This window comes from Anolis sagrei, chromosome X, assembly GCF_037176765.1.
Source record: "Anolis sagrei isolate rAnoSag1 chromosome X, rAnoSag1.mat, whole genome shotgun sequence".
NCBI classification, from domain to species: domain Eukaryota; kingdom Metazoa; phylum Chordata; class Lepidosauria; order Squamata; family Dactyloidae; genus Anolis; species Anolis sagrei.
Window position 1 is genome coordinate 90,471,484 of NC_090034.1, and position 16,894 is coordinate 90,488,377.

General features: G+C 43.9%; 2 protein-coding genes across 8 annotated transcripts in view; both read right to left on the minus strand.

The window, feature by feature from the left end:
* The window catches only part of LOC137094823 (HAUS augmin-like complex subunit 5), a 32,685-nt gene extending 30,562 nt beyond the window's left edge, over positions 1 to 2,123 (minus strand). The window contains exon 1 of the mRNA XM_067460689.1: positions 1,949 to 2,123. Within this exon, the coding sequence (XP_067316790.1) occupies positions 1,949 to 2,103 (155 nt within the window). The 5' untranslated portion in view covers positions 2,104 to 2,123. The remainder of the gene's footprint in view (positions 1 to 1,948) is intronic.
* A 6,151-nt stretch (positions 2,124 to 8,274) lies between these two features.
* Positions 8,275 to 16,894, minus strand: part of LOC132780240 (myelin-associated glycoprotein) — a 103,824-nt gene continuing 95,204 nt past the window's right edge. For 4 of the 7 annotated variants that reach the window (XM_067460692.1, XM_067460690.1, XM_067460691.1 and 1 more), the window contains one exon: positions 8,275 to 13,457. In XM_067460692.1, the coding sequence (XP_067316793.1) occupies positions 13,311 to 13,457 (147 nt within the window). In that variant the 3' untranslated portion in view covers positions 8,275 to 13,310. The remainder of the gene's footprint in view (positions 13,458 to 16,894) is intronic. The other 3 variants (XM_067460696.1, XM_067460694.1, XM_067460695.1) reach the window with 3 other exon arrangements.

Here is a 16,894-nt window from a genome sequence, read left to right on the forward strand (position 1 = left end):
CGTTACCTTCCCGCCGAAGCGGTACCTATTGATCTACTCACATTTGCATGTTTTTGATCTGCTAGGTTGGCAGAAGCTAGGGCTAACAGCGGAAGCTCACGCCGCTCCCCGGAATCGAACCTGCGACCTTTCGATCAACAAGCTCATCAGCTCAGTGCTTTAACCCACTGCACCACCGGGGGCTCCTCAGAGGTTGGGAGACACACAGATATAGTCTCATAGATTTGAAAGGGACCCCTAAAGAAGGACAATTATATGTTGCCTGTTCCAGAGTAGGCAAACCAGACAATCTCCACATCAACACTGGCAAAGAAACAGCAAGAAATACTGTTTACTCACAAGCATAAAGACATTACATATATTAGAAACCAACACTTTCTCATTACTTTATTTTCCAGATCACCAGACTGGGCCACAGCAACGCGTGGCAGGGGACGGCTAGTAAATAAATATGGCCATGTTCTAGAACAGTGTTTCTCAACCTGGGGGTCGGGACCCCAGGGGGGGGGGGTTGCGAGGGGGTGTCAAAGGGGTCGCCAAAGACAATTATAAAACACAGTATTTTCTGTTGGTCATGGGAGTTCTGTGTGGGAAGTTTGGCCCAATTCTATCATTGGTGGAGTTCAGAATGCGCTTTGATTATAGGTGAACTATAAATCCCAGCAACTACAACTCCCAAATGTCAAGGTCTATTTTCCCCAAACCCCACCAGTGTCCACATTTGGGCATATTGAGTATTCGTGCCAAGTTGGGTCCAGATGCATCAGTGCTCTCTGGATGTAGGTGAACTACAACTCTAAAACCCAAGGTCAATATCCACCAAACCCTTCTAGTATTTTCTGTTGGTCATGGGAGCTCTCTGTGTCCAAGGTTCCATCACTGGTGGAGTTCACAATGCTCTTTGATATTGTAGGTGAAATATTAATCGCAACAACTACAACTCTCAAATGACAAAATCAATCCTCCCCTCAACCCCACCAGTATTTGAATTTGGGCATATCGAGTATTTGTGCCAAATGAATGAAAATACATCCTGTATATCGGGTATTTACACGATGATTCATAACAGGAGCAAAATTACAGTTGTGAAGTAGCAATGATAATAATCATTCATAATAATAATAATAATCAGCCATAGCAGAGCACCTGATGAACCAACCTGGACACAGCATTTTATCTGAGAACACAAAAGTGCTGGACCACTCTCACAACCACCATGTCAGACTACACAGAGAAGCCATTGAAATCCACAAGCATGTGGACAATTTCAACAGAAAGGAAGAAACCATGAAAATGAACAGAATCTGGCTACCAGTATTAAAAAATTCTAAAATTGCAACAGCAAAAACAGCAGAGAGAAAAACAGGCAGGGACATCTAATCACCCTTCAAGAAGAGTTTGCTCCAGGCACAGTCAGCCCATTGTATGTTAATCAAGGTGGTCAGTTCAAAGATTCACACCTAGCCCAACTTACAAAAGCCCTTTGTCTCACCCTGGCCATTCCACAGATATATAAACCCCTTTTTTTCCCAGTCCCAGCAGACCTCACCTCTGAGGATGCTTGCCATAGATGCAGGCGAAACGTCAGGAGAAATGCCTCTAGAACATGGCCATATAGCCCGAAAAAACCCACAAGAACTGAATGATAATAATGTTATGGTTGGGGGTCACCACAACATGAGGAACTGTATGAAGGGGACGCGGCATTAGGAAGGTTGAGAACCACTCTTCTAGAAGCATTCTCTCCTGACGTTTCACCTGCATCTATGACAGTCATCCTCAGAGGTTGGGAGACCTCACAGGCTGAGGGGGGGGGGGGGAGGAAGGGGCGTGAGGCTGTTAGGAATGGTGGGAGTTGAAGTCCAAAACCCCTGGAGAGAAGGCCCAAGTTGCCCAGGCCTGCTCTAGAGTGCCTCTGCGCCAAGGGAAAGCGCCGTGGGTCACTCACCGCCGGAGGGCACTCTCTGGGGGTATCTTCCCCGGCGGGAGCCTCATCTCCTCGGCCGCCCAGCGCCTCAGCTCCTGGGGAAGCGGCAGAGGCGGCTGCCCTCCGGCCTCCATACTCGCCCTTCCGCCCTCAACTGCCGCCCTCACGGGAAGCATTTCGAACGGCGGCGCCCTCTGCAGGAAGCCCCGCCCACCCGCCTTTGCCGCGCGGCGCGATTGGACACGGGGCCTCGCGGCGGCGCGCAAGGCACGCTGGGAAATCGAATGTTGGCCCTAAGCTCTCGCTTCCGGGTAGGCCTCGCGCCTGAGGTGGCGTGAGGGCGGCGTTTCCCGTCAGTCTCGCAAAGATTAGGTCGGTTTGGGACCTGTCAGGGAGAAAAGCAAGGGAGTCGAGTGAGGCCTTGAGAGTACAGGCAGCCCCCGAGTCACAATCATGCGACATACGAGGGACTCACCGTTAAGAACGAGGGTGAGTCAACAGGAAGTGGGAGAAACATCCCCCTCGGAAGGGAAAGAAAGGAGATTCCATCTGAACATTAATAATAATAAGTAATAATAATACTTTATTTGTACCCCGCTACCATCTCCCCAAGGGACTCGGTGCGGCTTACATGAGGCCGAGCCCAAACACAACAATACAAGCAATAATCACAACAATGTTGTTGTTGTTCATTCGTTCAGTCGTCTCCGACTCTTCGTGACCTCATGGACCAGCCCACGCCAGAGCTCCCTGTCGGCCGTCACCACCCCCAGCTCCTTCAAGGTCAGTCCAGTTACTTCAAGGATGCCATCCATCCATCTTGCCCTTGGTCGGCCCCTCTTCCTTTTACCTTCCACTTTCCCCAGCATAATTGTCTTCTCTAGGCTTTCCTGTCTCCTCATGATGTGGCCAAAGTACTTCAACTTTGTCTCTAGTATCCTTCCCTCCAATGAGCAGCCGGGCTTTATTTCCTGGAGGATGGACTGGTTGGATCTTCTCGCAGTCCAAGGCACTCTCAGCACTTTCCTCCAACACCACAGTTCAAAAACATCGATCTTCCTTCGCTCAGCCTTCCCTAAGGTCCAGCTCTCACATCCGTAGGTTACTACAGGGAATACCATGGCTTTGACTAGGCGGATCTTTGTTGCCAGTCTGATGTCTCTACTCTTTACTATTTTATCGAGACTGGACATTGCTCTCCTCCTAAGAAGTAAGCGTCTTCTGATTTCCTGGCCACAGTCTGCATCTGCAGTAATCTTTGCGCCTAGAAATACAAAGTTTGTCACGGCCTCCACGTTTTCTCCCTCTATTTCCCAGTTGTCAATCATTCTTGTTGCCATAATCTTGGTTATTTTGATGTTTAGCTGCAACCCAGCTTTTGCGCTTTCTTCTTTCACCTTGATTAGAAGGCTCCTCAGCTCCTCCTCGCTTTCGGCCATCAGAGTGGTGTCATCTGCATATCTGAGGTTGTTAATGTTTCTTCCAGCAATTTTCACCCCAGCTTTGCATTCATCAAGCCCCGCACATCGCATGATCCTGCAGATCCTCATAGAACTGATCTACTTCTGCTTCTTCAGCAGCTGTGGTTGGGGCATATATTTGGAATCACAACAATACAAGCAATTAAAATAAAACATAGACGATAAACATATAACATTATCAATAAAACATAAAATTAAAAACTATGGGAAGGCCAATTATTATTATTAAACTTTATTTGTACCCCGCTAGAATCTCCCGAAGGACTCGATGCGGCTTACAAAGGCCAAGGCCTCAATACACAACATAACAATACACTTAAAGCAAATTAAAACAATTAAAGCAGTATTAAAACAAAAAAACCACAAGCAATAAACAATACATCAAACAGGATAAAACTAGGCCGGGCCAGAGTAAAGGGTACAGGATTAAAAAGTGCTGATGTGACAGGTGATATGTAGGGATTATAAGGCAAGTGCAGGGTGCGGCAATCTTAATTCTAATAAAGTGCGTCTGGGACTTGGTATTGGAGATTTCCTTATCGGGAAAGGCACATCGGAACAGCCAGGTCTTCAAATTCTTTCTGAAGACTGCCAATGTAGGGGCCTGTCTAAGATCTTTGGGGAGAGTGTTCCAGAGACGGGGGGCCACCATGGAAAAGGCCCTGTCTCGTGTCCCCACCAAATGTGCCTGCAACGCAGTAAAAATCAAAATTGGAAATAGTGCTGAGGCCTGGACGAAAAGGTGATAGTGGCATTTGTGGAAGACATACGAGCAGACCTAAAAATATAAAGTGCTTTGGAGGACAAAGTGCTATGGGATCATTATTCCGGGAAGGCACACTGGAACAACCACGTCTTCAAGCTCCTCCTAAAGACTGCCAGGTTTGGGGCCTGCCTGATGTCGTTAGGGAGTGAGTTCCAGTCGAGGTGCCACCACCGAAAAGGCCCTCTCTCCCATCCCCACCAATCACACCTGCGATGCTGGTGGGATCGAGAGCAGGGCCTCTCCAGATGAACGAAGAGATCGTGTGGGTTCATACACAGAGATGCAGTCACGCAGGTAGGCGGGTCCCAAAGCATTCAGGGCTTTGAAGGTAAGAACCTGCACCTTGAATTGGGTCTGGTAGATGAATGGCAGCCAGTGGAGCTCCTTGAACAGGAGGGATGACTGCTCCCTGAAAGGAGCCCCAGTTAACAATCTGGCTGCCGCCCGTTGGATCATCTGAAATTTCCGGGCCGTTTTCAAGGGCAGCCCCACGTAGAGTGCATTGCAGCAATCCAGTCTAGAGGTAACCAAGGCGTGGACCACCCTGGCCAGATCCACCTTCCCGAGGTATGGTCGCAGTTGGCGCACGAGTCTTAATTGTGCAAAGGTCCTCCCGGCCACCACCGATGCCTGAGCCTCAAACGTAAGTGAAGAATCCAGGAGGACCCCCAAACTGCAGACCTGTGATTTCAGGGGGAGTGTAACCCTGTCCAGCACAGGTTGCCACCCTATACTCTGGTTCGGTTTACGTTTGACCAGGAGGATCTCTGTCTTGTCGGGATTAATCTTCAGCTTGTTCGTCCTCATCCAGACAGCCACAGCAGTCAGACACTTGTCTAGCACTCGAGGGGCTTCCTTGGAATTCGGAGGAAAAGCGTAGTAGAGTTGTGTGTCATCTGCATAGAAATGGCACCCAACTCCAAAACTTCGGATGACCTCTCCCAGCAGTTTCATGTAGATGTTAAAAAGCATAGGAGACAGAATGGAGCCTTGCGCTACCCCACAGGTCAAAGACCAGGGATCCGAGCAGGCATTAGGAAGAATTTCCTGACTGTGATAGCTGTTCAGCAGTGGAACTCTCTGTCCTGGAGTGTGGTAGAGGCTCCTTATTTGGAGCTTTTAAACTGAGGCTGGATGGCCATCTGTCAGGGTGCTTTGAATGCAATTTTCCTGTGTCTTGGCAGGGGATTAGACTGGATGGCCCATGAGGTCTCTTCCAACTCTATGATTCTATGAAATCCATTCCTGGAAGAGTTACTGTCAAGGGGAAAGGGGGCTCCACTGAAGCTTTCTCGCCAATGGGCTGCTATGAGTTTTTTGGGCTGTGTGGCCATGTTCCAGAAGCATTCTTTCCTGACGTTTTGTCTACATCTATGGCAGGCATCCTCAGAAGTTGTGAGGTCAGCTGGAAATTAGGCAAGTGAGGTTTCTATATCTGTGGAATGTCCAGGGTTGCCCAGCTAACACCTTCCAACAAAGGATTCCCCCAGGCAGAAAACAGCCAGGCTTTGAAGCTACAAGGCCATTCAGTGCTAATAAGGTGGTCAATTGCAACATTCACACTTGCCTTCAACAGACAAGAGGTCTTTCTCCCACCCTGGACATTATTCCCACAAATATATAAACCTCACTTTCCTAGTTTCCAACAGACCTCATAACCTCTGAGGATGCCTGCCATAGATGTGGGCGAAACGTCAGGAGAGAACGCCTCAAGAAGACAATAGTTCTTTCTCCCACCCTGGACATTCCACGGATATATAAACCTCACTTGCCAAGTTTCCAATAGACCTCACAACCTCAGAGGATGCCAGTCATAGATGTGGGCGAAACATCAGCAACATCTTCTGGAACATGGCCGTACAGCCTGGGAAAATCACAGCATAACAAGCCATTGTTTTCAAAATCCAATTCTCATGGGCAGCAATAGAGGGGGCTTTTCTGAGAGGGGCTAAAACTTCAATTTGGCTGCAGTTTTGCATCAAAAATTGTTTTGGTGAGTTTGGGGAGAGGGTGGACCATGGTCAATGGGAATTGCAGTACCTTCACTCACTTCCAGAGGCCACTGCGATTTCACGAATGATGCACCTGGACCAAACTTGGCATCCATGGCGCACTTTACATCCTGGCAGTGTTTGGGGGAGGATGCATCATGGATGATGGGATTTGCAGTACCTTCACCCACTTCCAGAGAAACTGACCCTCACCAACAATTAACCTAGACCAAACTTTGCACAGAGAACCCCCATGATGAGGTTTAGGGGAGAATGAACTATGGATGATGGGGTTTGCAGTACCTTCACCTACCTCCAAAGAGTACTGTGACCCCCACGAATGGCGGACCTGTACCAAATCTGAGACACAGACCTTGCATGACGCACCTTATATCCTGGTGAGATTTGGGGGAAGGATTGTCCATAGGCGATGGGATTTACTGTACCTTCATTAGCCATGGATCTGCACCAATTTCTAATGGGTCCATTCATGACATCCAAAAACAAACTAGGCCTTTTTCAAAAGACCCAGGCATCACCGGGTATCCAAGCTAGTTTATAATAAAAGGCAGAGGTTTAGAGTTATTTTATTATTGTCGAAGGCTTATTTTAAAAGGCTATTTTATTATTGTTGTTTATCTAGTGCAGGGCTTCTTAAACCCTTTCCACTCAATTTGAATTGTTTTCCAACCAAATATTTGCTGAAAATACATCAGCATTTACTAGGCTTGGTTAACCAGCTGATTTTCTGTTTTGTGGAGTACAGCTGAAGCATCTTCTGTAAAGTCCACTGTAAACACAGCAAGTTGTTGCTATCAGATTCGTGTAAATGTCTAGGCGACCTTCAGAAATCTTTCACTCTTGCCAAATTTTTGTGACCCCAGCATTGAGCAAAGGGGATCCCAGTTTTGGAAACAGTGGTCTAGCTCTTGTGGAGATCTGTCAGTAGATCCAGGTCTAGCTTCTGTAATGTAAAGAAATTTTATACCATACTATACATGCTAATTCTTAAGGTGCCATATATAATAGGTTCATTGTTTTGCACCAGTTGCTTAATAATAGATTCTTTTGTGACAGGGTAAAACAAGGAAATTCTTGGAATGTGGGCAGAGCAGCTGGGGTGACAAGGCAGCCATAATAAGGTGACACAGAGCCACTTCTGTTTTAGCCATATCTGGCATTTTTCATGCCCTCCAACTTTTCACAGATGAAAACTGGGACACATGTGGCCAAGCAACATCAGGGTGTGGTCAAGATGGCAAAAGTTATACATGAGGAAGAACACAGAAGCCAGGAGAAGCTGCAACAGTAGGTTTTTGTGTGAGCCTACTGGAAAGGGCAAGATTCCTCTCTTCTCCTCCCTTAACTGAGAGCAAACTACTTCTGCATTTTGAACTAAGTTTGCAGCAACTTAAGTGAACTAAGGGCCATTCCACCCAGCCATATAACCCAGAATATCAAGGCAGATAATACACAATATTTGATTGAACTGGATTATCTGAGTCCACGTTGCCATATAACCCAATTCAGTGTGGATTTTATACAGCTGTGTGGAAGGGGCCTAAAAGCAACGGTGGAATATGGAAGGAGGAGAGGGAAACCGGACACTATTAAACAGCAAGAAGGGGAGAATGAAGGAGGCTTAATTGGAACTCTTCCTGCCAAATCAGGACAGTTGGAGGGCAACATTTCCTGCTCCCCTTTTACTATCTGAACTTATTATATATATTGATTTTTCCACCTTCCTGTACAAAAGTATTCCATGTTAGCATTTGCTGGAAGAATTCTATACTGAGACTAGATTTCATTATGTGAGAAAATTTGTTGATGTTTCCCTTCAATTGGTTTTCATGATAGAATTTGTTCTGAGGGGGCTTGCCTTTGCCTTCTGTGGTTTGGTGAGGCCAAGAAGGCTAAAGACCTTCTAGAATTACAACTCCCATTGCATTGAGCCATGACAGTGAAAATGGTGTCAAACTGCATCAGTGACACAGTGTAGATGCACCCACAATTACTTCTGATGTCACTTGGCTGCACATTTTCATCTGTGAAACGTTGGATGGTGCGAAACATGCATTCTGAAGGTGTACCTGAAAGGAGCCAAGATACTTTGTGGATTTGTAAAAGACTTGTTTATTTCTTTCAGAATACAAAGTCAGATGGGTTAAAGTCATTAAACACTTGCTGTATGGTGGGACCAGAGATGTACAAAAAGCCCAGCATTTTGCTATATTAATATTTCCAACCTGATAGGTGGCCTAGTCTTGACTTCATCAGCTTGGCTGGACTGCCCATAGAGATCACCACAAGGATTTATATCTACCTGATATTCATTCACACACAGGAACATCCCACCCCCATGCACATGCACACGTTAGGAAAAAGGTACATAAAGACATTAGAGAACAAATTGTGTATGCTGGAAAATTAATATATGCATCTGACCCCTATTTACAATCAAGCAAAAAATATTCATTTAGGAGACCTTGACAAATAACTAACATATAAATAAGCAGTGACCTGAATGGATACTTCTCTTTGTTACTCATCTTTGTCAAAAGAGGGAGAATGCAAACACACATACACACCAAATGTGCACAATGCTTTTAATGGCATGTTGGGAGTGTAATAAAGTCCACAAGTTCAACAGGTCAGACATTATTTTGGAACGTATTCAAAATATGTGTTCTGACACAACCAATTCAGATGCAAAAAGCAAAATGAGTCATATGGAGATTACATTTTTAAAATTGTTCTTCATATTGAAAAAAAAAAGCTCAAAATGAGCAGAGCACTTCCTTTTCATGCTATTTTTTCCCTATACTGGGTTTTATCTGAATACTTGGTTCCCCTGTCTGCAATCCAAATGGATATATTCCTAGGAATCGTATGTCATGTGTGATATCTTAGAATATTGGAGTCCATAGAGATGTCTATTCAAAAGAAAATCCCACTGAGTTAAGTGGCACTTGTTCCGAAAAGACTATACCGTGTCTCCATATCATTGCAGTTGTTCTCATTCTCAAAAGGAAGATAAATACAACAATATGCAATAATTACTTTTTCTGTGTTCAGGGATTTGATCTTCAAAAGTAAAAATTGTGGCTGTAGCTCATATTATGGACAGTGGCATAAGACTCGCAAAAAGATGAGCTCTGCCTTGAGACCTAAGATGGAACTTGAAACACTGCAATATCTAAAGTGAGTTGTAGAACAGTGAATTGCATACATACAAAGTCTAATGTTTTTTCCCCCCACTGGCTTTTAAAATTAAAGGGCACAACAGCGAGGTTATGGAAAATGATTTCTTAAGAACTTGGAATGTGGCTTCCAGTCAGCAAAGACAGAACTAGTTGGATTTGACTCGCAATAATGCATAGTTTTCTAAAACCCACATGCAAATGTCATTTTAGAATTGCCACTGCCCACAAGTCATTTTAGATTCAGTAACCCAGTCTTAACACTATTCCTGTCACAAAGCGATTTCATTCAGGCCAGGGAGGAGTTAGGGAGCTGTAGTGCTCCATCTTATTTACAGCATTGTCCTGGTCTCCTTCTTTGTGATACTTGATGTCAGCCTTGGTAGCACTTATTACAGTGATTGTGAATGTTTATCCAGCAACAATAGTGCAGGGCTGTAACTCCCATAGTATCACACTATTGGTCATGCCGGCTAAGACTAATGGGATTTTGAGTCCAACGCGTGTTTTTGTCCTTCAGTTACTGAATGTTTCATGAAAGCTGCAGTTCTTGTCCAAAGCATATATAATAGGAGTGGCTTCCTTTGAGAAAAATAAAACCAACCTGTGGAAAAATATGGTTTCAGATGGGGAGTGGGCTAAGTATCACCTATGGAATTCAGGTGGTTCCCAATACCTGGGAATCAAAACGGTTTTGGGTTTTTTAAAACAATACTGTAAATGCTTTTGCTGCCAAATGTTCCCATTGGAAATATATGGGTTATTTTTGGCCCAGGAGAGAACTTTAACTAAAACAAGAAGTGATTTCTATCACTTCCTGTTGTTAAAAACAGAATTTAGATTGAGTTGTTAGATTGGAGACTTTCTACTTGTTTCAAACACAAAGCGTCATTGTTTTAAAAAGTACCCTTAGAATAAATAGAATATACCTTAATTTTGTCCCATATGTTAAAGCTTAATGGTGTTAGGCAATGGGGCTCTGATGGGAGGAGTTAGCTTGATTACAAAACATGGAGTAAATGGGGTTTCTTTGGGGTGTATCTCTGGTTAAACTTGGATTTGCTTTACAAAACTAGAGTAGATACTGCCCATAAATGTGCTAACTGGGAATCAGAGTGATTCAGTTGCTCTTGGCAAACACCAGTTGCCCTGGTGCAGATCCATCCTACTGGATGGAGAGGCAAGAAAGAACTCCTCCTGAGGTGCGTTTGATGAATTCCAGCTTAGAGATAGTATTTTATGGGTGGGTGTGTGTGTGATTTGCAAATTGCATGATCATCAACATATAATATTTCTCCATACAGTACAGACACAAGAGATACGTGCGTTGAAGATGGGATGGGAAAGAGCCTCCATTTTAAAGAGTGGAACAGAAACCTGATTTTATTAATACTTCTTGGTGGCTTCCTGTAGCATGAAGGAAGGGTATCCTCCCAGCAGCTGAGGTTCTTCCCCCTACCCTACAACATAGAAAATAGTTGCAAAAATATTTACCACCCCCAAATCTTTGGTGGGGAAGCTAGTGCCTTGCAGATGTTATTAAATGCCTGTGATCTCTGACCATGGGCCATTCAGTTTGGACCAATGGGCACTAGAACCCAAGGACACACTGCTGTTCCTTCCTCACCCTTGTTCCAGATATATCTTCCTCATGGCAGGCTACTGATAAATCATTACATTTGGGGCAGTGGAAGAAGGCTGGTGACTCTATTGTATACCCAAGAACAAAGAGTGATCTCTCCCTGCAAGACCTCAGTTTTGTTCTGTTCTTCATCCTGTGCCCTAGTTTGAATGGGATTTTGTTCATTCGCTATTGAATATGGCAGAAACAAGCCCCTATTCTGGAAGATGCAGAACATGGATGGCATTTCTGTCAATGAAATGGAAATTCCATAAAAAGAAGGATTTCACTGGAATGAAACCTATTTCATTCTATGGGGGATCATACTATATTGACACTTTTAGTTTTGAAACGTTATGACCATCCTTCAAAATAACATCTTCAATATTCATGTTACTGGTTTCTAAATGGTGACTTGTCTATCAAAAAAGGATCAGGAAATAATATTTTCCGAATTCTTTTTACTCCAGTTTATAAGAAATTCTGCTTTTAATACCATGCCATGGTACTTCAATTAGCACAAACCCAAATGTAATGAAGTCAACAAGCAAGTTTTGGAGTTCTCCAGAATGGTGCATCATAGAGTACGCTAACAATTTCTTGTGACTTCATTAGCTTTTGATTGGTTTAATAAAGTAATTACCTAATTACCAAATAAAGCTTGGCATCTGTATGTTTTAGGTATTATCATAGATACTTCCAATCTTTGCCTGTTCTTTGACCTACAGATTTTTTTTTTCATATCAGGAGCGACTTGAGAAACTGCAAGTCACTTCTGGCGTGATAGAATTGGCCGTCTGCAAGGACGTTGCTCAGGGGGTGCCTGGATGTTTTACATCCTGTGAGAGGCTTCTCTCATGCCCCTGCACTGCAAGCTGGAGCTGACAGACAGAAGCTCACCCTGCTCCCCAGATTTGAACATTTGGGTCAGCAGTCCTGCCAAGGCAAGTGTTTAACCCAATGTGCCACTGGGGCTCCTTAATTTACTAAATAATGGTGAGCTACTTTACATATGTCTCTTTTACACTATACAGTCACATAGTTACAGAAGGTCATGGTATTGTTGACTGGTTGAAAACTAGATACTGGTAGGGAAGGGAGGCAGCTTCTTGGTGTTGACACCTTCAAGATTGGTGTCGTGTTTTACTAAGGCTAAAGAAAACATGGAAAAAGAAGGTTCTTTGCCCAATGCCTCTACCTTCTAAAAAAGGGCATGCTTCAGTGCCAGAAGGCAGCAGAACCAGGCAGATGCTGTTGTGCCATACCCAGCTGCATGCCCTTTCAGAGCAGCCTGAAAAGCTTTGGCAGGTGACATCCGGGATACCTGGAAAGTCTTTGGTGGCTGTTCAGAAAGCAAGAGAACCCTTTTTACAAAACAGAAAACATTCTTAGGCAACATTAAATTGGGCATCCACTTTATAGAAGTGGGAGTTATTGAAACCAATTGAAGATAACTGATCAGAATAGTTTGAAGAAGGTGCCTAATGTGTTCCACAATGGCAGTCTTCTGTCAACTGATTTCTTCTCTGATCAGTCCTTTCTAAATTCATATATGCTTTTGGGGAAGCCTAGGATACAGAGAACAACATACCTCTAAGCACCTTTGTATTTGTTTATTTTTTTTTAATTTAAAGGCATTGGGTAGAATTAGGCTCTGAGAGCTTAAAACTTGGATCTGGAATGTGAAACAGACTTGTGTTAATCAGCATCAGTTGCTCCTGAGCTGGGGAATGCTAACTTGGGGGTTCTGGGTGTTGTAATCCAACATAGTTAACTCATCCAGGCTTTAATCATACTCAAGTACAAGTGGGGATCTGATTCATTCACACATAACATACACAAAGGTGATCCCTTCATGGAGCTTCACGGTGGGGGTGGGGGGGGGGTACCTAAAACCATCTTATTTATTCTGGAGTGGCTATTCACTGTCATTGAGATAATCTAGAGTCATTTCCCAGCTGCACACATCACAAACAGCATGCAGTTGGCACACTTTAGATAAAATCAATCTGCCACACAGGTGCCCCATTTTACCATTTCATTGCCATCTTGATTGGGTGGCCCAAGGAATGTTTTGCAAATAATACAGATAAATTATTCTGCATTGAGAGTGATCTTCAGGATGTTGGGGTGGAGGGAGAGAAAACACATGGAATGGAAAAGTGTGGGCATCGGACCTCAAGCCCAGTTGGTGGGTCTGAGTCCTCACGCAATGGCCGACTGGGTTGCCAGGCCAATATGCACAGCTAAGGGGTTCATTAGACTAGAATAGTTCCAATGGGGGAGATCCATGGGAGCCGCCGTAGTCGTGGTGGGAAAAGGCCTCACTTGACTCGGATCTCAGCATATTCAGCTAGCTCTTCCGTCAGGGTGTAGCTGTCCTTGGTGGACAGTTTGGTGAAGTCTATGTTGGCGTAGTCGATGCCCAGGTCGTCGCGCTTGGCCAAGAGTCGTTTATCACTGCGCCCGTACTGCAGCGGGGAAAACAATAATAAAAAAGAACAAGTTAACTCACATTTTGAATTTGCAGCAGGCATGGAGACGGTGTGACCAGATGTTGCTGGACTGCAAGTCCTAGGACATGTGTGATGAAGCAACATTAGAGTGTGCTTCAGGTTCCAAAAGTGAAGAACAGACAAGCTAAGAGAAGTTGCAGCACTTTGATTTTGCTCAGATCGTTTCCTTGGATTGTGTTTCCTCTAAATTGTGTTTCTAAATAGTGAATTGTAGCTTCAAAGACCCACAATGCTGGAAATTTGAGAACGAAGAAAATTTAATTGAAGGGAAGAAGCATATTTGGGTTAAAATGCCCTCATTTTACCCTTCTCCCCTTAGCAACTACACTTGTTGGGGTCAAAATGGCTTTGTATCATCTAGCCTGCAAAGGCTACTGATGTGATGAGCAGACAAAACTATACAAAGATAAAAGCATTTTTAAAACTATATTAAAATATTCTACAATGGACTCTTTCTGAAAAATGACAGAAGACCACCTGATCATTAAGAGCTCAAGACCAAATTGACTTAATCTGACTGTTGGGATCAGAAGGCCATCATCAGAAGAGTTAGGTGAGGTCAGGTGTCCCTCTAGAACAGGAATCGCGGAAGAAGCCCCTCTCGACCAAATGTTGCCTATCTATAATTCCCATCAACCCTCAACATTTAATGGAAATCAGAGGAGATGCAGTATATTTAGATGTGAAGGATCATAGTTCCCCGCCCCTGACGTCATCCAGCATCTTGCTTCCCTTCCAGATGCCTTGCTGGAAAGCCTTGAGGCAGAAGGTCTTTCTCTCCTGCTCCAGTCCTCAGCCCAGTGCCTGTGACCATAGGGATTCCACTTAGCCACTGTATCATATCATAATAGTATATGCCAGTGTGGGATTGTGTGTTGTTAAATGGCAACTCCCAGCATTTCTCACCATTGCCTATGCAGGCTGAGACATGCAATTGAAAGACTGCAGAATGCCAACTTCAGAATGCCAACTTCCGAGATATATTTTTCCATATTCTCCAATATTTCTTAGATGAAAACTGGGCAAGATGTAGCCAAGCAACATCAAAGTGTCGTCAAGGTGTCGAAAATATTAATGAGGAAGAACACATCAGTTAGGAGACCAGTCAGGTATCTGTGATGGCCAGTAGGGCCTTTGCACAATTAAAACTTGTGCGTCAACTGCTCCTGTTCCTTGAGAAACCAGATCTGGCCACGGTGGTCCCTGCCTTAGTTACATCCCACCTAGATTACTGTAACACACTCTACGTGGGGCTGCCTTTGAAGATTGCTTGGAAACTTCAGCTGGTCCAAAGAGCTGCAGCCAGTTTGCTAACAGGCTGCTACAGGGAGCTGACAACCCCCTGTTGCAGCAGCTCCCCTGGCTATCAGTCTGCTTCCATACACAATGCAAAGTGCTGGTTATGGCCTTTAAAGCCCTAGATGGCTCAGGTCCAGACTATTTGGCTGACAATGTCTTCTTGTATGAACCCTGAGATCTTCAGGAGAGGCCCTTCTCTTGGTCCCACCTCCATCTCAAGCATGGTTGGTGGGAACGAGAGAGGGGCCTCTCTTCTTGGTGGCTACCCCTCGACTCTGGAACTTCTTTCCCAGGGAAGCCAGAATGGCCCACTCCCTGCTGTCCTTCTGCCCACAGGCTAAAACCTTTTTATTCAGGCAGGCTTTTAAAGAAGAAGATTTTAAATATCAGGTCAGGGGCTGCTGTCGTTTTTAAATTATTATGGATTTTATCTGAATTGTTTTTAATACTAATGATGTTTTAATATTTGTATATTTGAAATTGTATTGTAATGCTTTTAATGTTCACTGCTTTGATTCTCCTTATGGAGAGAAAAAGCGGATCTAAATAAACATAATAAACATAGGTAAAGGGAAAAGTTTCCCCTTGACATTAATTCTAGAGGTGTCCAACTCTAGGGGGTGGTGCTCATCTCCATTTCTAAGCCAAAGAACTGGTGTTGTCCATAGATTCCTCCTTGGTCATGTGGCTGGCATGACTGCATTAAGAAGCGATACCTATTGATTTACTCACATTTGCATGTTTTCGAACTGCTAGGTTGGCAGAAGCTGGGCCTAACAGTGGGAGCTCACCCCACTCCCCGGATTCAAACCACCAACCTTTTGGTCACCAAGTTCAGCAGCTCAGCGGTTTAACCCGCTGTGCCACCAGGTACTCCTAATATAATAAACATAATAATAATAATAGATGCTGCACTTTGCTGTTGCCTGAGCTCACTGGGAAGGTCAAGATTCTGCCCCTTTCTTTCTTCTCCCCAAAATGAGTTCAAAGTTTAATTCTTTGAACTCAGTTTGTAGCCACTGAGCTAAACTGAGGACAAAAAGAAGAAGTAAGATGAGACTCTATGCTTTTCTTCTGAAAGAAAATGACAAAGGACAAATATGTTCAGTGGCAAAGTTTGGAAAAGTTACTTTTTTGGACTATAATAATTTTATTCTTATACCCCGCCATCATCTCCCTGAAGGGACTTGTGGCGTTTTACATGGGACCAAATGTCCATAAGACAATAAATAAACAATCCATCAAACAAAAATGCAATTGAAATAAGAACATAATCAAATGGAGCATTTGTCCAGTTAAAAACAAAGTAAATAGACATAAAATACAAAACATTAGCATTAAAATTCCATCCAATTAGTTCTTTCATCAGATATTTCAGGCCTGAGCCTTGGCACTAGAACCATATCTTCAAAGATGCAAAAAGAAAGAAGAGAAAATGTAGGAAAAGCTTCCAGAAAGGACACATACAGAGACGAGGACGGACTCCATGCAGGAGAAGCAGGAGGCCATTCAGAAAGAGACTGGGCAAACAATCTAGAGCATTTTACATGACACTGAAAGGAACTTCCTCTCTCAGGATTTGTGGCAGCAAATGTTTTAATGCAGGAGAGCTGCTGTCAGATCAAAGGAACACTCATATATTATTGGCATCAACTTCAAATCAGAGACATGAGAAATGTCAAAACAGAAACATCAAAACCGACAAGGACAATGTAAACATTGTGAGCAAAACAACATAGAATGAACACTAGAACTGACATCAGCCTTCCCAGCACATTACAGTGTTTACATTGTACAATAATACCAGTTGACCTTATTGAGTTGTAACATTGATTGAAAACCACTCTGATCCACCTATTGGATATGTAAATACTAGTTACTGCATTACTAGTATTTAAATCGGAGAGAAAACTCTCCCATTATTTTCCGATGACTACCCTAGATTTCCTATTTTATTTTGCAAATAGGAACAAGAAAGGAGATTCCATCTGAACATTAGGCAGAACTTCCTGACTGTGAGAGCCATTCAGCAGTGGAACTCTCTGCCCCAGAGTGTGGTGGAGGCTCCTTCTTTGGAAGCTTTTAAACAGAGG